The sequence below is a fragment of the Clupea harengus genome, chromosome 9 (assembly GCF_900700415.2).
Source record: "Clupea harengus chromosome 9, Ch_v2.0.2, whole genome shotgun sequence".
NCBI classification, from domain to species: Eukaryota; Metazoa; Chordata; class Actinopteri; order Clupeiformes; family Clupeidae; genus Clupea; species Clupea harengus.
This window is the reverse complement of record NC_045160.1, coordinates 9,415,036-9,437,932: the sequence shown is the minus strand read 5'-3', so window position 1 is coordinate 9,437,932 and position 22,897 is coordinate 9,415,036. Positions and strand designations below refer to the sequence as shown.

The window sequence follows — 22,897 nt, the reverse complement described above, 5'->3', positions numbered from 1 at the left end:
GGACTGGTGTTCTGAGTCTCCTCCCCATCAGTAGTTGAGTTGGGGAGGTCCCGTGTGCCAATGGATTGGCCCTGTTGGCCAGAAGAGCTTTGGGGAAATCTCCCTCTTTCTCTAAGAGAGACTTACGGAACCGTTCTGACAGCCCGTTCAGCCTCCCCATTGCTGCGGGAATAACGGGGACTGCTTGTCGGGTGTGTAAAGTCATAATCTCTTGCAAACTGAGAGAATTCATTACAGGAAAACCGAGGACCGCTGTCCGTGACTAGCATTTCTGGGCACCCATACCTAGCAAACACAGCAAAGTATTGTTCAAGTTCTTTTTATTATGTCATTTTAGTTTACATTTCAGAGCAACAAAGGTAAAATATTCGTTGTAAAAAAAGCCTAGTTTTTTTGTAGTGTCAGCGTAGAACTGGGTTGACCTAGCACACTGACATTTACATTTTGTGATTCAATAACTTATTAACAATGTCTTATTGGACAGTTACAATTACACATCTGACAGTGAGTGTAAAAAATGTGAGCAGATTTTTACAATTGTTATCAGGAAGCCTGCCCTGATGTTGGTCTTTTGGAAAATGAAATCAGTCCTTCCCAGCAGCTGCCAGCTGCTCACACAGAGCCTTCCGGAAGCTCTTCATCTTGAGGGGCTTCTGCTTCTTCACCTCTGCCATCTCCAAGGAGATAATGAAGCTGTTCACCACCACAATATCTACAAAGTGCAGAAACAGCCTCTTGTACCACTGGTTTTTGTTGGGGCCCAGAGAGAAGTACTTGATGAGGGTGTTAGAGAGGTCCCCCCATCCCCCCATGTACTCGTCGTACTCCTTGACCGGGTCAGGCAGAGGAATCACCCTCTTGGCCCAGCCTCCATTAGGGTCCCGGACACGGCGCTCCATAGACTCCCCACTGTAGGCTTTGTGGATGGTGGAACACATGGCAACGTCATGCCTGTCCTTCCACTTCACATAAAGCAGGGGGTCCTCACGGATCCAGCGCATTTCCCCTCGAGCAGCCCCGCTGCCCAATGCATTCTCCGCTGTGCATGGAAACCCCACACAGTCCGTCCGGATGGCCCCACAGGCCCCAAAGCGCAGCTGGTGGAGATGGCTGAAAAGCTTGGTGCTGGTGTAGAAGCTGTCCACAAACACATGGTACCCCGTGCCGAGATGGGGCACCTTGAGCAAGCCGACAACTGCGTCAAAGCTCAGACCGTTGCCACTCGGAGACTGCGCCATTCCCTTGTAGACCGAGAAGTCGCACGTGTAACCATTCTGGCTGTCGACCAGGACGAACAGCTTGTTACCCCTGTTCGTGGGCTGCGTACTCTTGGCTACCAGGCGCTCATCAACTACAAGGTTCTGGTGTGGGTGGTAGTGTGCCCTGCAGGCCGTGAGGAGGTCGTCAAGAAGAGGCTTCACGCGGGAAAGGCCATCATGCCCTGGCTGACCACAGAGCTGGTCATTCACCTCATCGGCAGCTGGGTCACTCAAATGTAAATATGCAGTGATGGCCTCGTACCTGTCGACTGGCATGACGCTGGAAGGAAAGTCCAACCAGAAATGGCATGAATCCTCAGTCCACAGGTCCATGTCAGATGTCACCTGGACCAGGCCGATATACACCACAAGGCTCAAGTAGTTGAGCATCTCATCTGGCGTCACGTCTGTCCACGGCGTCCTTGCACCCGCCGCAAGCTTCCGGGCAGCGTATTTGTTGGTGTTGGTGCACAGCGTCTGAAGGACATCCGGTGTGAAATACAGCTTGAAGATTTCCAGGGGGCTGTATGACTTCTGGAAATCAAGCTGAGCTCCAGGCGTCCTCTCAGGGCAGAATGGAAACGGTGGGGGGCACACGTCCTCCTCAGAACCATCATGCCACCTGTCCACCAGTGGGGCGGGTTTGCTCCTACAGCGAGGAGGCGGCGTTGGGAGAGGGGTGGGGACAGATCCACTCATTGGAGCCTCTGAAGAAACACTGGGTAGTTGGGGAGAGGAAGAGAATAAAAAGAAATGGGCAAATGTTACACAAACAACCCAGCCATCCAGTAGCAAAAACACATGCAAGCATGCAGGGCACAAGCAAAAATAAAACTACACTAACCACATTACTGAGTAAGCATACCTGAACAACTACAAGAGACAAGTTGTCATAAGCGCCTAACATATTAGCAACTAGATTATGAACTACTGCATGCTAATAGTATTATGCGTGTGTGCAACCATAAATGCAGATGTGTACTTACATGTCGAGGACAGGGTCCCGTCGTCCCCAAAACACCTCCTCTTCAGAGGAATCTAGGCTAGCGCCACCCGAATCTCCGGAATAGCATTCGTCGAGGCTGTCGAATTCATCATCGCTGTCAAAGAGCATCTGAATCACTTGATCGCGTGTATATGTCGCCATTTTTTAAGCTGTAGGCGTCACAAAGCAATGCACATGTTATAAAAATACCGGCCACTGTTGTAAATATTTAATGGCCATCACCAAAATCTTGTCAACTTGTTTGACTACTAAATATTAGTGACCTTGTCTCTCTCCAAAACCAGTGTCCCTACACAATGAATACTGGTGAGGTGTAAAACACCTGTGATTGCCCCCTCCCCATTGTCACTGCTTATGGCCCATCTGCCAAGTGCAGCGGCCAATAGATAATGGACCTGGAATGCCATTGTGGCTCTCTGTCCCCACAACTATCAGTTTAACAACTCATCAACCATCAAGTCCAAAACAGTACAAAAATATGCCCTCTTCAGCTGTAGGCTACTGAATAGATTACAACATATGATCTGTTTTTACAGGAGCCTACTTACTATGCAGGATCCTAATACTCATGACTCCGCAGACTACAAACATCGACGTATGTAGCCTAATAAAATGAACGCACCTCTGAGCATGCCATGTGAAATGCATTTTACTGTATAATAGTCTAAGCGACATAAAGTGATGTATAATCGCCGTGCAATTTGTGGTAGTAGCCTAAACTCAGAGCATTGTGACATGCGTTTTACTCCCTATAAGTTAATCAACAACATGAATTACAAGAGCTAGTCAAACAAATACTATAACTTACTCTTGTTGAAAGTCAATTCAGATACCCTCAGCGGGGTCAAGACGAATCTCAAAGTGGCTACGTTCGTCCTCACTGTCTTCACTACTTTCATCCAAAGGGTAGTTGTCCTCCTCGTTCTCCAAAGCAAGTTATGAATTACTTCACTGAACGTGGTCTTATTTATACTGGTGAAAAGGGGTGTTTTCTCAGTTTTTCCTGCTACGTCATGACCCAATAGCGATCGCCGATTTACCATGCTCTTATCATATGAATAGACCTAATTTGCTAATGGGTGGGTCATTAGCAGCTGCTGCCTCCCTCACAGACTGAAATGTGCAATATTTTAGTTTTAATTTCCTTGAAAAGTGCTAATTTCTTTTAATTTCGAGCGTTCTATATTTGAAAAGTACAAGACTCTGGGTTACTGTGGGTGTTATTTTTATGTCTGTAGCCCCAAAACTCGCGGAGCTTTAAAGGCATATTGACCACAATTCCCCACAACACCACGCCGACCTAAAATCAAATCAAACTTTATTTGTACGGCGCATTTCAAACCAGGAGGTAACACAATGCGCCTCACAGAAGGAAAATGGTTGGGTATAAACACTTGTAAGAGACACAGATTTTCCACAGGGTTGAAAAACCATGTCATGTAAGTGAAACTATATATTACCAGGCATGCACACATGTACAGCAGTGCCACTACAGAGCCCTGCAAACAGATACATATTACAGAGAGTGATAGGCGAGATTAAAGAGGTATGTCTTAAGTGCACGTTTAAAGGTTTCCACTGTTTCAGCCACTCGTACGTATTCTGCCAGAGTATTCCAAAGGCTGGGAGCATAGAAAATAAAAGCTGCTTCTCCATGTCTCTTTGTCCTGGCTTTTGGAACTGTTAAGAGTTCAGTGCCAAAAGACCTCAGGGATCTACTGGTTGTGTACCTCGAGAGCATGTCTGATATATATATATATTTCAGGTGCATGACTATGAAATGGTTTATAGACTAGTAAAATAATCTTGAAATCAATTATGAAGCTAACAGGTAACCAAAAGGTCTTAAAGGGTTCAATAACTGCGTGAGACCCTGCATTCGATTATATTCATTAAAATACGCGTGTATGTTGTCTCTGTATATTTAGTCCCATACCATGTCCAAACTAAGCATTTTGCCATCTCTCTGCTGCCAGCGAAAAATAACAGACTACTAGGCAAAGGAGCAGAAGCTACTCTGTAAAATTCCTGACCGTTAGTCCTACCGTTTCAACTTACTCACAATGAAAACTTTAATTGATGCTGGACAGTATTTAACGTTAGCAACAGTCTCCCAGACGCAGCATGCAACACGGGATTGTTCTGTGCGAAAACATGGCTTAAGCCAGTGACACCTGCCGTAGAGATTTTTCAGCATTCTAAAGCTGGTTTCTCCAGACGACTGTTTTTCACTGTTTCGTTTTAAAACTTTAACATGGTTCTGCACATTGCATACAAAAAAACATTCATGGCTTAAATTAAAGACCCTACGGCCACAATGGGTTGTTTTTAAAAAGTTTTTTTTTATTATGTCATTTTAGTTTGCATTTCAGAGCAGCAATAGTAAAATATTAGCACACTAACATTTACAGTTTCTGATTCTATAACTGTACAATTACACATCTGACAGTGAGTGTAAAAAATGTAAGCAGATTTTTACACTTGTTATCAGGAAGCCTGCCCTGATGTTGGACTCAGTCTTTTGGAAAATAAAGTAAAATATTTGTCATAAAAAAAAAGCCTATTTTCTTTGTAGTTTCAGCGTAGAACTGGGTTGACCTAGCACACTAACATTTACAGTTTCTGATTCTATAACTTATTAACAATGTCTTATTGGACACTTACTGTACAATTACACATCTGACAGTGAGTGTAAAAAATGTAAGCAGATTTTTACAATTGTTATCAGGAAGCCTGCCCTGATGTTGGACTCAGTCTTTTGGAAAATAAAATCAGTCCTTCCCAGCAGCTGCCAGCTGCTCACACAGAGCCTTCCGGAAGCTCTTCATCTTGAGGGGCTTCTGCTTCTTCACCTCTGCCATCTCCAAGGAGATAATGAAGCTGTTCACCACCACAATATCTACAAAGTGCAGAAACAGCCTCTTGTACCACTGGTTTTTGTTGGGGCCCAGAGAGAAGTACTTGATGAGGGTGTTAGAGAGGTCCCCCCATCCCCCCATGTACTCGTCGTACTCCTTGACCGGGTCAGGCAGAGGAATCACCCTCTTGGCCCAGCCTCCATTAGGGTCCCGGACACGGCGCTCCATAGACTCCCCACTGTAGGCTTTGTGGATGGTGGAACACATGGCAACGTCATGCCTGTCCTTCCACTTCACATAAAGCAGGGGGTCCTCACGGATCCAGCGCATTTCCCCTCGAGCAGCCCCGCTGCCCAATGCATTCTCCGCTGTGCATGGAAACCCCACACAGTCCGTCCGGATGGCCCCACAGGCCCCAAAGCGCAGCTGGTGGAGATGGCTGAAAAGCTTGGTGCTGGTGTAGAAGCTGTCCACAAACACATGGTACCCCGTGCCGAGATGGGGCACCTTGAGCAAGCCGACAACTGCGTCAAAGCTCAGACCGTTGCCACTCGGAGACTGCGCCATTCCCTTGTAGACCGAGAAGTCGCACGTGTAACCATTCTGGCTGTCGACCAGGACGAACAGCTTGTTACCCCTGTTCGTGGGCTGCGTACTCTTGGCTACCAGGCGCTCATCAACTACAAGGTTCTGGTGTGGGTGGTAGTGTGCCCTGCAGGCCGTGAGGAGGTCGTCAAGAAGAGGCTTCACGCGGGAAAGGCCATCATGCCCTGGCTGACCACAGAGCTGGTCATTCACCTCATCGGCAGCTGGGTCACTCAAATGTAAATATGCAGTGATGGCCTCGTACCTGTCGACTGGCATGACGCTGGAAGGAAAGTCCAACCAGAAATGGCATGAATCCTCAGTCCACAGGTCCATGTCAGATGTCACCTGGACCAGGCCGATATACACCACAAGGCTCAAGTAGTTGAGCATCTCATCTGGCGTCACGTCTGTCCACGGCGTCCTTGCACCCGCCGCAAGCTTCCGGGCAGCGTATTTGTTGGTGTTGGTGCACAGCGTCTGAAGGACATCCGGTGTGAAATACAGCTTGAAGATTTCCAGGGGGCTGTATGACTTCTGGAAATCAAGCTGAGCTCCAGGCGTCCTCTCAGGGCAGAATGGAAACGGTGGGGGGCACACGTCCTCCTCAGAACCATCATGCCACCTGTCCACCAGTGGGGCGGGTTTGCTCCTACAGCGAGGAGGCGGCGTTGGGAGAGGGGTGGGGACAGATCCACTCATTGGAGCCTCTGAAGAAACACTGGGTAGTTGGGGAGAGGAAGAGAATAAAAAGAAATGGGCAAATGTTACACAAACAACCCAGCCATCCAGTAGCAAAAACACATGCAAGCATGCAGGGCACAAGCAAAAATAAAACTACACTAACCACATTACTGAGTAAGCATACCTGAACAACTACAAGAGACAAGTTGTCATAAGCGCCTAACATATTAGCAACTAGATTATGAACTACTGCATGCTAATAGTATTATGCGTGTGTGCAACCATAAATGCAGATGTGTACTTACATGTCGAGGACAGGGTCCCGTCGTCCCCAAAACACCTCCTCTTCAGAGGAATCTAGGCTAGCGCCACCCGAATCTCCGGAATAGCATTCGTCGAGGCTGTCGAATTCATCATCGCTGTCAAAGAGCATCTGAATCACTTGATCGCGTGTATATGTCGCCATTTTTTAAGCTGTAGGCGTCACAAAGCAATGCACATGTTATAAAAATACCGGCCACTGTTGTAAATATTTAATGGCCATCACCAAAATCTTGTCAACTTGTTTGACTACTAAATATTAGTGACCTTGTCTCTCTCCAAAACCAGTGTCCCTACACAATGAATACTGGTGAGGTGTAAAACACCTGTGATTGCCCCCTCCCCATTGTCACTGCTTATGGCCCATCTGCCAAGTGCAGCGGCCAATAGATAATGGACCTGGAATGCCATTGTGGCTCTCTGTCCCCACAACTATCAGTTTAACAACTCATCAACCATCAAGTCCAAAACAGTACAAAAATATGCCCTCTTCAGCTGTAGGCTACTGAATAGATTACAACATATGATCTGTTTTTACAGGAGCCTACTTACTATGCAGGATCCTAATACTCATGACTCCGCAGACTACAAACATCGACGTATGTAGCCTAATAAAATGAACGCACCTCTGAGCATGCCATGTGAAATGCATTTTACTGTATAATAGTCTAAGCGACATAAAGTGATGTATAATCGCCGTGCAATTTGTGGTAGTAGCCTAAACTCAGAGCATTGTGACATGCGTTTTACTCCCTATAAGTTAATCAACAACATGAATTACAAGAGCTAGTCAAACAAATACTATAACTTACTCTTGTTGAAAGTCAATTCAGATACCCTCAGCGGGGTCAAGACGAATCTCAAAGTGGCTACGTTCGTCCTCACTGTCTTCACTACTTTCATCCAAAGGGTAGTTGTCCTCCTCGTTCTCCAAAGCAAGTTATGAATTACTTCACTGAACGTGGTCTTATTTATACTGGTGAAAAGGGGTGTTTTCTCAGTTTTTCCTGCTACGTCATGACCCAATAGCGATCGCCGATTTACCATGCTCTTATCATATGAATAGACCTAATTTGCTAATGGGTGGGTCATTAGCAGCTGCTGCCTCCCTCACAGACTGAAATGTGCAATATTTTAGTTTTAATTTCCTTGAAAAGTGCTAATTTCTTTTAATTTCGAGCGTTCTATATTTGAAAAGTACAAGACTCTGGGTTACTGTGGGTGTTATTTTTATGTCTGTAGCCCCAAAACTCGCGGAGCTTTAAAGGCATATTGACCACAATTCCCCACAACACCACGCCGACCTAAAATCAAATCAAACTTTATTTGTACGGCGCATTTCAAACCAGGAGGTAACACAATGCGCCTCACAGAAGGAAAATGGTTGGGTATAAACACTTGTAAGAGACACAGATTTTCCACAGGGTTGAAAAACCATGTCATGTAAGTGAAACTATATATTACCAGGCATGCACACATGTACAGCAGTGCCACTACAGAGCCCTGCAAACAGATACATATTACAGAGAGTGATAGGCGAGATTAAAGAGGTATGTCTTAAGTGCACGTTTAAAGGTTTCCACTGTTTCAGCCACTCGTACGTATTCTGCCAGAGTATTCCAAAGGCTGGGAGCATAGAAAATAAAAGCTGCTTCTCCATGTCTCTTTGTCCTGGCTTTTGGAACTGTTAAGAGTTCAGTGCCAAAAGACCTCAGGGATCTACTGGTTGTGTACCTCGAGAGCATGTCTGATATATATATATATTTCAGGTGCATGACTATGAAATGGTTTATAGACTAGTAAAATAATCTTGAAATCAATTATGAAGCTAACAGGTAACCAAAAGGTCTTAAAGGGTTCAATAACTGCGTGAGACCCTGCATTCGATTATATTCATTAAAATACGCGTGTATGTTGTCTCTGTATATTTAGTCCCATACCATGTCCAAACTAAGCATTTTGCCATCTCTCTGCTGCCAGCGAAAAATAACAGACTACTAGGCAAAGGAGCAGAAGCTACTCTGTAAAATTCCTGACCGTTAGTCCTACCGTTTCAACTTACTCACAATGAAAACGTTAAATACTGTCCAGCATCAACTAAAGTTAGCAACAGTCTCCCAGACGCAGCATGCAACACGGGATTGTTCTGTGCGAAAACATGGCTTAAGCCAGTGACACCTGCCGTAGAGATTTTTCAGCATTCTAAAGCTGGTTTCTCCAGACGACTGTTTTTCACTGTTTCGTTTTAAAACTTTAACATGGTTCTGCACATTGCATACAAAAAAACATTCATGGCTTAAATTAAAGACCCTACGGCCACAATGGGTTGTTTTTAAAAAGTTTTTTTTTTATTATGTCATTTTAGTTTGCATTTCAGAGCAGCAATAGTAAAATATTAGCACACTAACATTTACAGTTTCTGATTCTATAACTGTACAATTACACATCTGACAGTGAGTGTAAAAAATGTAAGCAGATTTTTACACTTGTTATCAGGAAGCCTGCCCTGATGTTGGACTCAGTCTTTTGGAAAATAAAGTAAAATATTTGTCATAAAAAAAAGCCTATTTTCTTTGTAGTTTCAGCGTAGAACTGGGTTGACCTAGCACACTAACATTTACAGTTTCTGATTCTATAACTTATTAACAATGTCTTATTGGACACTTACTGTACAATTACACATCTGACAGTGAGTGTAAAAAATGTAAGCAGATTTTTACAATTGTTATCAGGAAGCCTGCCCTGATGTTGGACTCAGTCTTTTGGAAAATAAAATCAGTCCTTCCCAGCAGCTGCCAGCTGCTCACACAGAGCCTTCCGGAAGCTCTTCATCTTGAGGGGCTTCTGCTTCTTCACCTCTGCCATCTCCAAGGAGATAATGAAGCTGTTCACCACCACAATATCTACAAAGTGCAGAAACAGCCTCTTGTACCACTGGTTTTTGTTGGGGCCCAGAGAGAAGTACTTGATGAGGGTGTTAGAGAGGTCCCCCCATCCCCCCATGTACTCGTCGTACTCCTTGACCGGGTCAGGCAGAGGAATCACCCTCTTGGCCCAGCCTCCATTAGGGTCCCGGACACGGCGCTCCATAGACTCCCCACTGTAGGCTTTGTGGATGGTGGAACACATGGCAACGTCATGCCTGTCCTTCCACTTCACATAAAGCAGGGGGTCCTCACGGATCCAGCGCATTTCCCCTCGAGCAGCCCCGCTGCCCAATGCATTCTCCGCTGTGCATGGAAACCCCACACAGTCCGTCCGGATGGCCCCACAGGCCCCAAAGCAGCTTTTCGTTTCTATGCTCCCAGCCTTTGGAATACTCTGGCAGAATACCTACGAGTGGCTGAAACAGTGGAAACCTTTAAACGTGCACTTAAGACATACCTCTTTAATCTCGCCTATCACTCTCTGTAATATGTATCTGTTCTCAGGGCTCTGTAGTGGCACTGCTGTACATGTGTGCATGCCTGGTAATATATTTTCATTTACATGAAAATCTGTGTCTCTTACAAGTGTTTATAGCCATTTTCCTTCTGTGAGGCGCATTGTGTTACCTCCTGGTTTGAAATGCGCCGTACAAATAAAGTTTGAATTGATTTTAGGTCGTTGTGGTGTTGTGGGGAATTGTGGTCAATATGCTTTTAAAGCTCCGCGAGTTTTGGGGCTACAGACATAAAAATAACACCCACAGAAACTCAGAGTCTTTTACTTTTCAAATATATAGCCTACCGCCTAGCCTATCACTTTGTAAGGAAAACAAAACTAAAATATTGCATATTTCAGTCTTTGAGTGAGGCAGCAGCTGCTAATGACCCACCCATTAGCAAATGAGGTCTATTCATATGATAAGAGCATGGTAAATCGGCGATCGCTATTGGGTCATGACGTAGCAGGAAAAACTGAGAAAATCCCCCTTTTCATCAGTATAAGTACGACCACGTTGATCTTAATTCATAACTTGCTTTGGAGAACGAGGACAACTATCCTTTGGATGAAAGTAGTGAAGACGGTGAGGACGAACGTAGCCACTTTGAGCTTCGTCTTGACGCCGCTGAGGGTATTTGAATTGACTTTCAACAAGAGTAAGTTATATTCGTTTGACTAGCTCTTGTAATTAATGTTGTTGATTAACTTATAGGGAGTAAAACGCATGTCACAATGCTCTGAGTTTAGGCTACTTGTTAAAAAGGGCTGTCTCACCAGTTGCCTCCAGCTGTGCACCCCCGCTGTGCAGGCCACTCACGGGACCTGGGGTCCATGAAAGGTCAGCCTATCAGTTGATCCCAGAGTTCCGTGGGGCTTGTGCACAGTGGAATTTCACTGACCATTTGGCCACTTCAACAGTTTCAAGACAGTTTCAAGGCCCCCGTCATCTCTCCACTATATAAGGCCGACCCTCCTCTGGCCAAGTTGTGGGTCAAGTCAAGCGGAGTTGGAGAAGTCCTCTTCAAGGAGCACATCGGACAATTCAATTCATTCAAAGACATTCGCGATCATTTGCCGTGCGTCGTTCAAGAATAAACACGGATTCATGTCTATCATTTCACGGTTCAAACACGGATTATATCAGTCAGTTCACGGATTCAAATGTGGATATAAGTCCCTTTACACGGGATAATTATATTCACGGGCATCATTCATCAACCACTTCATGTCTTCACTTCGTGTGTGTGTGCAATAAATCAGACCTCATTGGAACATTGGCATCCGTTATTGTTCTGACCGGACAAACCTGTGGCGATTGTCACCTATTTCAAGTACACCAGCATATAGTCCTTTTGGGTTTCATTCCATCACTATCACCCTATTTTATATGGTCCTTCATCCGCCGGAGTTTACAATTACTACAGTCCAGGATGTCGATGCCCAGAGACAACACCCGTGCTCGCCGTGAGGGCCGTCAGCCACGGTACTTGGAGGACTTCTTGCTTGAACTGCCAAGACGTCACCTTCCACACACCATTCCAGACCAAGCCGTTGGTGGAGGCCATCAGTCCCAGCCATGTGGACGCTCTAGCACCCACCTTCTGGACAGAAGCAGTCAAGCCACTCCCAGAGGCATTCCTCTCAGCTCTCAGGGAGATGCGGGAGGACAATCAGCAGTTAAGGCTTGATATGCAGCAAATTGTCCAAGCCCTCTCACCACGTGCATCAGAGGCACCACCAGCTCCAACCACCAGCTTCGCTGCCGCATCCAGAGGACGACCCCACGTCGCAGACAGTGGGGTATCCTATTCAAGGCTTTCTTTCCCGGACTTCTCGTCCACGCCACTGACAACCAGGCAGCCCTTCCTTCCGCCAGCGGATGACCTGCAAGGTGTGCCGTGGACTACGTCTCATCATTCTCAGCTGGTGGTCCAACCAGATGATGACACGTCTCCGTGGCAGGTGCCACGCCCACATCATCCACCTCAACAGTTTGTGGCTGAGCTGACTGACCACATGCGGAGTACGCATATCGGTCCAGGGCACAGCCCGACTGCTCACGCACCGCCATCTCAGGTACCAACACCGCAGGATGAGGTGCCATTCATCCACTCCAGAGCACCGCTGGAAGAGCCACCTGACCGCCAGGGGAGGCGTCAGGGCGAATCAGAGCCCAGCCGTGCATTCCACCACTGTCCTGGCTTGGTGTGGACTCCCCTGTCAAGGCAGTCGAGCCCACCAAGACAGCACAGCCCTCACCACGGAAGCCAGAGCAGCCACGAAGTACTGTCCGTTCTGCAACAGCATCCAGCACTACTTCAACCAGTGCACAGCCTTCAGAGAGCTGTCAAAGGATCAGAAGGGTCAGCTGGATCCAGACAGGGAAACGGTGCTGGAGGTGTGGGAGAGATCAATGCAACAGTGCAGTGCTACCTCAAGGCCAGATGCCAGACCTGCAATCTGACGCATCTGGAAGTGCTGCACGAGGTGAACGCCAGACCGGAGAAGCCAGCCCCCAAAGCCAGTCAGCCGGTGACGTACTACCTCGATCCTGCCAGAAGGGGTGGTAGCGTACTGCTGAAAATGGTGAAGGTGTGCCTATTCAATGGCAACAAGAAGATGGAGACCTACGCCATCTTGGATGACGGTTCCGAGCGCACAATGCTGCTGCACAGTGCTGCTCAGGAGCTGGGTCTTCACGGACGGAGTGAGGAGCTGGCACTCAGAACCATCCGTCAGGACGTCAGGGCTGTGCCAGGGAGGTCAGTCTCATTCTCTGTCGCATCAGCCATTCACCCTCAGAAACGGTTCAGGATAGAGCAAGCTTTCACCTCAACAGAGCTTGGTTTATCCACTCACTCATACCCGCTCAAAGCCTGCAGAAGGCCTATCATCACCTCAGAGGTCTGCCCCTGCAGTCATTCAGTCAGGCCCAACCACTGCTCTCATCGGGTCTGACTACCCTCATCTCATCACCCCAGTTGAGCGAGTGCACCTAGGCCCACCAGGTGGACCGGCTGCACTGAACACACGCCTGGGTTGGACACTGCAAGGCCCGTTCAAGGTACCCCTGCATCAGTCCTCCACCCCTCAGTGTCTACTCACTGGGACTCATCCTCCAACAGTTGAGCTGCCTCATCACATGGCTCAGCCCTGGCAGATGGATGTCTTGCCCTCCCCCGAATGTGAAGCTCATCACATGGGTCAAAGCAGGACACAGCCACTGTCAGGTCACAGGAGGAGAAGACAGTCAGAGTGAAGGTGGATCGCCTGCCTCATCAAGCACCTCCAACAGTCCGTCCTTGGTCCCCGGTGTGGCACTGGGAAACGGCTGCGTCAGGAGTCCATCCGTGCAGAGGCACGGAGCAGCAAAGGCACAAGGAAGAAGCCTTCCCCGTCAGCAGGAAGAGACGGGTCAGCATTCTACGAGCCTGCTAACCTGCGGAAGTCATTCTTCTGTGGTAACGTCTCTGTGACCTCTGCTCAGTCTCTTCCAGATCCCGGAGGTTTCAGCAGCTACCAAGAGCTGCTGGAGGCCTCTATCAGAGCATGTCATGGGGCGGCCACGCCCACAGACCCCGCAGCAGAGGACGTCAGGCAAGCTGAGCTTGCTCTCCTCCGGACAGTTCAGAGAGACTGCTTCCCGGAGGAATTCATTCTTCTTTCCACAGGGAAACCTGTCCCTGCAGCCAGCAGACTGCTCCGGTTGGCTCCTGAGTTTGACGCAAAGGTCCAACTGATCCGTCTGGGGGGGCGGCTCCGGAGGTGCGAGTCCCTGGAGGAAGACACCTTGCACCCCATAGTGCTGGATCCTCATCACCCCATCACCAAGCTCATCATCCAGGATGGTGACAGCGGCTCAAGCATCCAGGCCCGGACAGGAGTGTTTGCTGAGCTACGGCGACGGTTTCTGGATCTGAGGGGGAGACAGGCCATCAGGAAGCACCAGCACGGCTCGTGCTGAGTGCCGAAGACGGCACAGCAACCCAGTCATCCCCAGTATGGCTGACCTTCACCCATCCAGCTTGCGGCTTTCAAGCCCGCATTGCATTCTGTTTCACAGGTGTGGCTGTTTCCTCAATCAGCACACGGACGGGGCGCAGCATCCAGGTCGAGGACCGGACTACACGCGGCCCGCTTGCAATCGTCTCCCCATCATTCCTGCAGGATGCAACTGGCTCATTGCAGGAAAACAACTTTGCTACGCAAAGTGGGGGCGGCTGTTAAAAAAGGGTGTCTCACCAGTTGCCTCCAGACTGTGCACCCCCGTCTGTGCAGGCCACTCACGGGACCTGGGGTCCCATGAAAGGTCAGCCTATCAGTTGATCCCAGAGTTCCGTGGGCTCCGTGCACAGTGGAATTTCACTGACCATTTGGCCACTTCAACAGTTTCAGACAGTTTCAAGGCCCCCTCATCTCTCCACTATATAAGGCCGACCCTCCTCTGGCCAAGTTGTGGGTCAAGTCAAGCGGAGTTGGAGAAGTCCTCTTCAAGGGAGCACATCGGACAATTCAATTCATTCAAAGACATTCGCGATCATTTGCCGTGCGTCGTTCAAGAATAAACACGGATTCATGTCTATCATTTCACGGTTCAAACACGGATTATATCAGTCAGTTCCGGGATCAAATGTGGATATAAGTCCCTTTACACGGATAATTATATTCACGGGGCATCATTCATCAACCACTTCATGTCTTCACTTCGTGTGTGTGTGCAATAAATCAGACTCATTGGAACCATTGGCATCCGTTATTGTTCTGACCGGACAAACCTGTGGCGATTGTCACCTATTTCAAGTACACCAGCATATAGTCCTTTTGGGTTTCATTCCATCACTATCACCCTATTTTATACTACTACCACAAATTGCACGGCGATTATACATTACTTCATGTCGCTTAGACTATTATACAGTAAAATGCATTTTCACATGGCAATGCTCAGAGGTGCGTTCATTTTATTAGGCTACATACGTCGATGTTTGTAGTCTGCGGAGACATGAGTATTAGGATCCTGTATAGTAAGTAGGCTCCTGTAAAAACAGATAATTTGTTTGTAATCTATTCAGTAGCCTACAGCTGAAGCGGGCATATTTTTGTACTGTTTTGGACTTGATGGTTGATGAGTTGTTAAACTGATGGTTGTGGGGACAGAGAGCCACAATGGCATTCCAGGTCCATTATCTATTGGCCGCTGCACTTGGCAGATGGACCATAAGCAGTGACAATGGGGAGGGGCAATCACAGGTGTTTTACACCTCACCAGTATTCATTGTGTAGGGACACTGGTTTTGAAGAGAGATAAGGTCACTAATATTTAGTAGTCAAACAAGTTTACAAGGTTTTGGTGATCAATGGACATTAAATATTAACAACAGTGGCCGATATTTTTATAACATGTGCATTGCTTTGTGACTCCTACAGCTTCATTCCGACAAAAACATTCCGGCGCCGATCCGAGTGGCAACCCTTCCACGTAGCTCCTTTTGGCTGGTGTCTTTTTAGCGGTTTTTTAAGTTTGTCCTGGTTTACACTCTGCTTTTCACCCGCATTGTGTATATATCTTAATATCCTATGGATACATTTAGTAATCGACTGCAACAGGGCAGTCAGAACTTTGTTTACACGAGGGATCAGCTGCTCTCACTGCGGCCGGGGAGTCATGCCGGCAGTCAAGTTCACCCCATACCGAAGGAGCTGGTGAGACGCTACCGTGGATGCAGAGCTGGTGCGTTGGTGAAGGCTAGGCGCCTGGAGAAGTTACAGAGTGCAGCTTACTGTGCTTCAAGGAAACCTGGCTAACTAACAGAATCCCGGACTACAACACTGAGCTAACTGGCTACGGTCCCTGTAAGCAAAATGACGTCCCCTCGACGTCCTCTAATGGTCTTTCCGAACGTTGCAAAAACGTAAATGTGTATGGTTCCCTTGACAAACCTAGGACGTTTTGCACGATGCTTTCCAAGAACGTCCCGAGGATGTTCGGTGACCAAGTGGGAAACGTTTCTATAGGTCCTGGGGACGTTCTGCAGGACGTCCCAAAGAAACGTCCCGAGGATGTTTGCGGTGACAATTGGGAACCGTTTTCTATAGGTCCCTGGGGACGTTCTGCAGGACGTCCAAGAACGTCCGAGGACATTGCGGTGACGTCTGGGAAAAGTTTTCTAGAGGTCCTGGGGGACGTTCTGAATGACGTTCCAAGAACATCCCGAGGTCATTGCGGTGACGGTCTGGGGAATGTGTTTTAGATGTCCTGGGGACGTTATTCACGACATTCAAAGAACGTCCGAGGTCATTGCAGTGACTTCTGGGAAATGTTTTTTAACGTCCTGGGGACGTTATTCAACGACGTTTAAAGAACGTCCCGAGGGTCATTGCAGTGACGTCTGGGAAATGTTTTTAGACGTCCTGGGGACGTTATTCAAGGACGTTCAAACGACGCACAGCGAATGTAGCAGGGACGTTGGGGTAACTACGTTTTAGAAAGCTAGATGTGCTTATTGACGACCTTTAGTCGCCTTATAGGCACTTATTATTAATGTTATTATATTTTTATTTGTTTCTGTCGCTGTGACTTGTACTAGACTTATACTATTTTATTTTCTCCAAGCTAAAGAAAGACATATGTCAGGATAAAACATAATTTATTCAACAATTCATAATACAATAAAATCTTCAAGTTGGATTCGTCTTCCACTTTCCGCTTGCCAATTCTTCCTCCTCCACGTCCACGGGCGACATGTGGGCATCTGCATAAAGAAGAGGACAACACCTTAAATCAGAATCCACTTAAAAGGTAAGAATTATAGACTACATTATAGAGAGAAGACTGTGTAGTGTATTAACTAGTGTATCAAAAGCAAATACTTAAGCATATGCCAGCAACTAGCACCTTGACTAGTGCTTAACTTGCACTTACAGCAGTTACATTCCCGCACTCTTTTCTATGTCGTTTTTCTATTTCTTATGTAAAGTGGTATTTATTGTTATACCAGGTTTTTATTGCTCTTAGCTTGACTGTTCTCTCCTTGTACGTCGCTTTGGACAAAAGCGTCTTCTAAATTACTAAATGTAAATGTAACTAGCGAGCAAACTTCAGTTAGCTAGAAAAGCTAATGTGGAAATTTCATTAGTCCAACAAGTCATTTCCATTAGGCCTAGGTTGCACTCATTTATTTCGCGTTTTTTTTATGTAATTATCTATTTTTGAATGTGTTGAGAAGCGCACCTGGCCACGGTGAGGAGCGTGTTTTAAAGTGGCTGCTATGCAGTCCTCCACGCACCTGCCTTTAATTTGAGGGTAGGCCTTATGACATGCTCCTGAAAGATTGGCAACAATGGAAAAGGATTAATTAGGCTGAGTGAAAACACTGGATGGGTTTATGTAAATATGACCTACTCCATACTTACTTATTAATGCCTGATCTGCAGTTCCTGAAACGCCAGTTTTCCCCTTTCTGCCCTTATAAACTAAATAGACCCCCACAGTCCATTGCTGCCGACTCATTCGCCTCACTCCATCTCCGATGCTCATCCCAGCCTGCAGACTCAATACTGAATCTGTAAAAATCAAAAGATCTGTCATGAGAATGCCATATCAGAAAGAAGTAGAGTAAGAAAATGTGGAATGAATCGTTCTCGCAATCTTTTTTTTGTATGGGTTATCTGCCTGGAGTCTGTGGCATAGCTCGACCATCTCCCTCCAGGGTCTCCAGTGGCCGCTCCAAAAGGTCTTCTACCTTTTTGGCCACTGGCCTGTAGCCCTGGCCCTCCAGGAGGTCCACCACCTTGGTGAGGATGCTGTTGAAGCCCTCTTGCATCACTTCCAGCTTCAACAGCATCCTCCTCTCAAAGCCCTCGTGCAGCTTTTCAAGCTTAAACACCATCCCTCCGCTCAAATGCATCGAACATATTACTGACCTCTGTGTGAAATAATTAAAATGTGGTGTAAAAATGTATGTTAAAACAATCAATCTCTTATTGAAACAGTGAGAGTGGGACTATCGGCACGAGGCCAGACAATATCCTTGTTATTTGAAATTGGCTATGCCCTCATGCACTTCTGTTGTTGTGATGCCATTTACAAAATACAATACTGTGTTGTAGGTCTACTATTACTGTATATGTAGTTATTATTACAATTTCAGATTTTTTTTCCGTCCCCTCACTTGGCATTCTTTTTCATGACCTTGCCCCCATATCAGACTAATTAAATAGTCCTGCTGCAATTTTACGTTCTCGTTGTAGCGTTGTGCTTACACCAGCAATGGGTTCTGATTCTACAGCTGTAAAGACAAAAAAATATTACATGACCAACCTGAATTTAAAATAACTTCCCACAAATGAGAATTTATTTCAAAACATTGATGTAATGCGATTATTACTTTGAGGTTCCTGGATGTCCAGGGGCTGCCGGGGACTTTCAGTAACTGTAAAAACATAGGCAGAAAGGAGGGAGCTGGGTGGAGCTAAATATGTTTAAGTCATATGTAGAAATATTCTCCAGTGTTATACTCACATTGGGGAGCCCTGGGTAGGCCCGAAGGCCTTGACCTCTTCATAGGCGGATGTGCCGCTCTTTCATCTGTGTCATCAGTGAGAAACGATTGAAATCAGTTTAAATGCATTTTACCTTTTTTTCATACTTATTATGTAGGTAGCTTTCATTCTAGTTGTTTAGTTACCTTCAGATGTGTCATCTTGCAAATCGACTGCAAGGCAAGCAAAGAAAAAAAGAAAAGAAAAAATTGACGTGTGTAATTGTAAGACAGCTAAAACATTTTGAACCACTATATGGCAAGAGTTGAGCTAATATATATTAGTATGGCTAATTATTGATAGTTGAAGAGGCCACATTTGTATATATGAATTACTTACATTCAGGTGTTTGTCTGACCTCAGTCTTTCCTCTTGTCCACAGGAGTAGCAGCTTCTCCATTACACCTAGGCAGCATTGGTGCATATAGTCAGCTGGGAAAGAATGGACCATATCAATTGGCAGGCTGCAAAAGGGAGATATGCTCTCATGGTGGTGTTCGGGCTGCCAACACTCCCTGAAGGACTGGTTGGTCTTCAAGGTGACACTGTCCATCTCTGGGTAGAGCATTCTTCCATCCCAGGCCCCTTCTGGTTACATTTGTTGCAACCGTAGTACCCTGAAAATAGCTTCACACCATGGCCTTAGCAGGGTTACACAACGGACTTCTACTGATAGGGATCTGCCCATCCATTCCAGACCATCCTGCATTAGTGTACATAGTTGTGTTGCTATTCCACTTATGAAGGTGATGTCCTTGGGTTTTGATGAGGCAGGGGACTTGGGACACATTTTCTGTTTTTCAGGGGGAATCACTCTACCCTCACTTTCATCCCGGCCACCCCTGCCTCCGCCACCCTTCACTCCATCCCCACCTCCACCTACTTCACTGATAGATGCGTGAATCACACGGAGTCAGTAGATATGGCTGTAGGTTTGTCTGAACCCTACACAAACACTCCCATCCCCACCTCATTTTTACTTTTATGATTTCTTCTAGGCGGTTGGCAACCTGCACAAGGTTTTTTTCCCCAGATCTTACCATTGTTTTAATTTTATACAGCTTTGTGTCACTATACCTGAAAATGAAAATGTACCCTCATGGTTTAATAAAGGAATATTGTATTGTATTGCATTTAATTAAGACCACCACCTTCACACACACACTCTGTTACTGAACTCACAAGGTAGTAGGTTGTATGTAATGTGCATTTCCTAGTCTGTTAAAAGATGTGTATAAGTTCTTATAGCTGCATTAAGGGCATGGTCAGTGTTTTTTTTGTTTGTTTACAAAACCAGCCAGAAATGCCCCATTGGAACACAATGCACATAATAGCTTGCTAAAAATGTCTATTTTCCTTTGATGTTATTCTTGTTTGTGATTGACCCCAGTTGCATTTTTGTAGTTTATGTGAATGTCAACCATTATGGGTTAACACAAGTCAATCCTTAGAATAATCAATCCACTGAAATGGTTACATAAAAACTTGAGGGAGAGAAAATTGTTATGATTCTGCAGGTGCTATTGGGGAGCTATCAAATGAGGGTGATAGCCTATGTGTCACATGGTTCTCTACTACAACACCTCCCCACCAAATCGTCTATCATCTGTTTACATGTTTGCTCTCTGAAGCGTCAAAAGCGCTAAACAAACCGATTGCATTATTGTTATCATTATCTAGGCTACTTCCGATGGATGTGCACATCTGTGACGGTCACTGACAAAATGCATACAGCATGTTATAGTCCGCAATCCCAAATACTTAACTTACTTTAAAACACTTGTGGAAGTAAGGGTTCAAGTTGGGCGCCAGGTGACCACTACCATGTAAGACAGTGAAATGAATCTTGGAATAGTAGATAGAATTAACTAAAACAGTCAGAGTCAGAAATGCGTTAAAAAAGGTATATATTATTTCAGTTCACAATCATCAATAATCACATAGAGCCGTATGTATACATACAGTAGCACAGAGACAGTTTAAGGTGGCTCTAAATCTTCGGGAAAAAAGGGCCTTTTCGTTGCTAATCAACCGAAACGAGTCTTCGGCTACACAGGGGAATCAATGCATGCAACAAATCAGACAGCATTCATCAATGTTACACAGCTAACAATACCTTAGTTACACTGTACTCCAACCAAGCAAACTGTTCCAACCAGCTTTTACAAAAAGTCCTTTGCTGGACTCCAAACATGCGAGGGTGGATATTTCTGGAGTCTTTTCGGGCCATCCTGAGCGTTCATGCTAATGTCACTGATGCTGCTAGCACCATGGTTAGCACCCTCAGTAGTGGTGCAGGGTTGACCTCCTTTACCACAACGTTCCTCTCCTTAAAAATCCACACCAGATACCCCTGGCATTTCTTTTTCTTCTGCGTCACAGTCGTTTCTTAATCGTTCTTCCAAACGTGGAAATTGAGGTAGCAAAAACCGATGCATTGTTGATGTTAACTCGAAACTACCAAGCACTAGCTCGCTTTCTCCTTCAACTGTGAGGTAACGCCAACGTTCACGCGTGCGGCGTGAACATTGGGTCAAAGGTTATGACAGCATGATTGCTCTGTGTCCAAAACAATCTGTTAATTTCAATCTGTTATAATTTTCTTTTGTGAGTTAAATATTATTATCACACAATAAATAACGCAGGATGAAATTAAATAACAATAATAAATAAACCATTATTTTATTGGGGGTAGTATGGCTAATCCAGGGGAGCTAGAGCACCCCCTAGCGCCGCCCCTGTTCATGAGCATGTTTCACAGACGCGCTTGAAAAGTATAGAAGTTACGCTATTTGTTAAAAGAGGTGAAAGACCGAATGCGAACGTCAGTGGGAGGTTTTTGAAGGACCGAATCTGAACGTCCCGCAGAGGACCACAGGTAAAGGTTACGGGGACGTTTTTAAAGGACGTCCTGGGGACGTCTGCTGAGAGACCAAATCAGAACGTTCCCTAAAAACCAGATTTAAGGCTCATGCGAACGTCAGGCAGGTAAAGGTTACGGGGACGTTTTTAAAGGACGTCCTGGGGACGTGTGCTGAGAGACCAAATCAGAACGTTCCCTAAAAGTCAGATTTAAGGCTCATGCGAACGTCACGCAGAGGACCACAGGTAAAGGTTACTGGGACGTTTTTGAAGGACGTCCTGGGGACGTGTGCTGAGAGACCAAATCAGAACGTTCCCTAAAAGTCCGATTTAAGGCTCATGCGAACGTCACGCAGAGGACCACAGGTAAAGGTTACTGGGACGTTTTTGAAGGACGTCCTGGGACGTGTGCTGAGAGACCAAATCAGAACGTTCCCTAAAAGTCCGATTTAAGGCTCATGCGAACATCACGCAGAGGACCACAGGTAAAGGTTACAGGGACGTTTTTGAAGGACGTCCTGGGGACGTGTGCTGAGAGACCAAATCAGAACGTTCCCTAAAAGTCAGATTTAAGGCTCATGCGAACGTCACGCAGAGGACCACAGGTAAAGGTTACTGGGACGTTTTTGAAGGACGTCCTGGGGACGTGTGCTGAGAGACCAAATCAGAACGTTCCCTAAAAGTCTGATTTAGGGCTCAAGCGAACGTCACGCAGAGGACCACGGGTAAAGGTTACGGGGACGTTTTTGAAGGACGTCCTGGGGACATGTGCTGAGAGACCAAATTACAACGTTCCCTAAAAGTCCGATTTAAGGCTCATGCGAACGTCAGAGAAGGACCAAACGTAGACTTGCTACGAACGTCAAAAACGTTCTGGTAACGTCCTCTAGCGAACGTTGTGGCGGGGACCAATTGGGGACGATTGGGGACGTAGCGAATGTCCTGTCAACGTCCTGGGGACGTCCCCTGTTTGCGGGGGTGAGAGTGGACAGATTTAGTGCTAAGTGGCAAACGGAAAGGTGGGGGTCTTGCACTTTATGAGAACATTAGGTGGTGTAACCCAGGACACGTGACTGTCAAATAGATAGTTTGTTGCCCAGATATTGAACTGTTGGTTGAGCCGCATAATACTATTAGCATGCAGTAGTTCATAAACTATTGGCTTATATGTTAGGCGCTTATGACAACTTATAGCCTACATTTTGTTTGTAATACATATAATTACTAGTTCTGTTCTGTTCTGTCAAATTCGAGGACATGTAATTATATATCAGCATAGCTGCACAACAATATACACATAAATTGTGTTTTGTTTTTGGACAGGCTTCCTGATAACACTTGTAAAAAAAAATTAC

The 22,897-nt window shown here is 46.1% G+C and overlaps 2 protein-coding genes across 2 annotated transcripts; both read right to left on the bottom strand.

Annotated features, from left to right (window-relative positions):
* Positions 1-303: 303 nt before the first annotated feature.
* LOC116221810 (piggyBac transposable element-derived protein 4-like) lies at positions 304-3,219 on the bottom strand. Its single transcript, XM_031573282.2, has 3 exons — positions 3,074-3,219; positions 2,246-2,414; positions 304-1,977 (listed from the first exon to the last, which is right to left on the bottom strand). The coding sequence occupies exons 2-3, from the start codon at positions 2,404-2,406 to the stop codon at positions 585-587; spliced, it is 1,554 nt and encodes a 517-aa protein (XP_031429142.1). The 5' UTR covers positions 2,407-2,414; positions 3,074-3,219; the 3' UTR covers positions 304-584.
* Positions 3,220-4,587: 1,368 nt separating this feature from the next.
* Positions 4,588-7,671, bottom strand: LOC116221809 (piggyBac transposable element-derived protein 4-like). The gene is made up of 3 exons (XM_031573281.1): positions 7,526-7,671; positions 6,698-6,866; positions 4,588-6,429 (listed from the first exon to the last, which is right to left on the bottom strand). The coding sequence occupies exons 2-3, from the start codon at positions 6,856-6,858 to the stop codon at positions 5,037-5,039; spliced, it is 1,554 nt and encodes a 517-aa protein (XP_031429141.1). The 5' UTR covers positions 6,859-6,866; positions 7,526-7,671; the 3' UTR covers positions 4,588-5,036.
* Between the last annotated feature and the right edge of the window lie 15,226 nt (positions 7,672-22,897).

Excerpts from the sequence above, each read along its gene's own strand:
- LOC116221810 (XM_031573282.2), bottom strand. The coding sequence starts at position 2,406 with ATGGCGACATATACACGCGATCAAGTGATTCAGATGCTCTTTGACAGC. Across the intron at positions 1,978-2,245 it reads CGGGACCCTGTCCTCGACAT|TGTTTCTTCAGAGGCTCCAA; the intron begins GTAAGTACACAT and ends CCAACTACCCAG.
- LOC116221809 (XM_031573281.1), bottom strand. The coding sequence starts at position 6,858 with ATGGCGACATATACACGCGATCAAGTGATTCAGATGCTCTTTGACAGC. Across the intron at positions 6,430-6,697 it reads CGGGACCCTGTCCTCGACAT|TGTTTCTTCAGAGGCTCCAA; the intron begins GTAAGTACACAT and ends CCAACTACCCAG.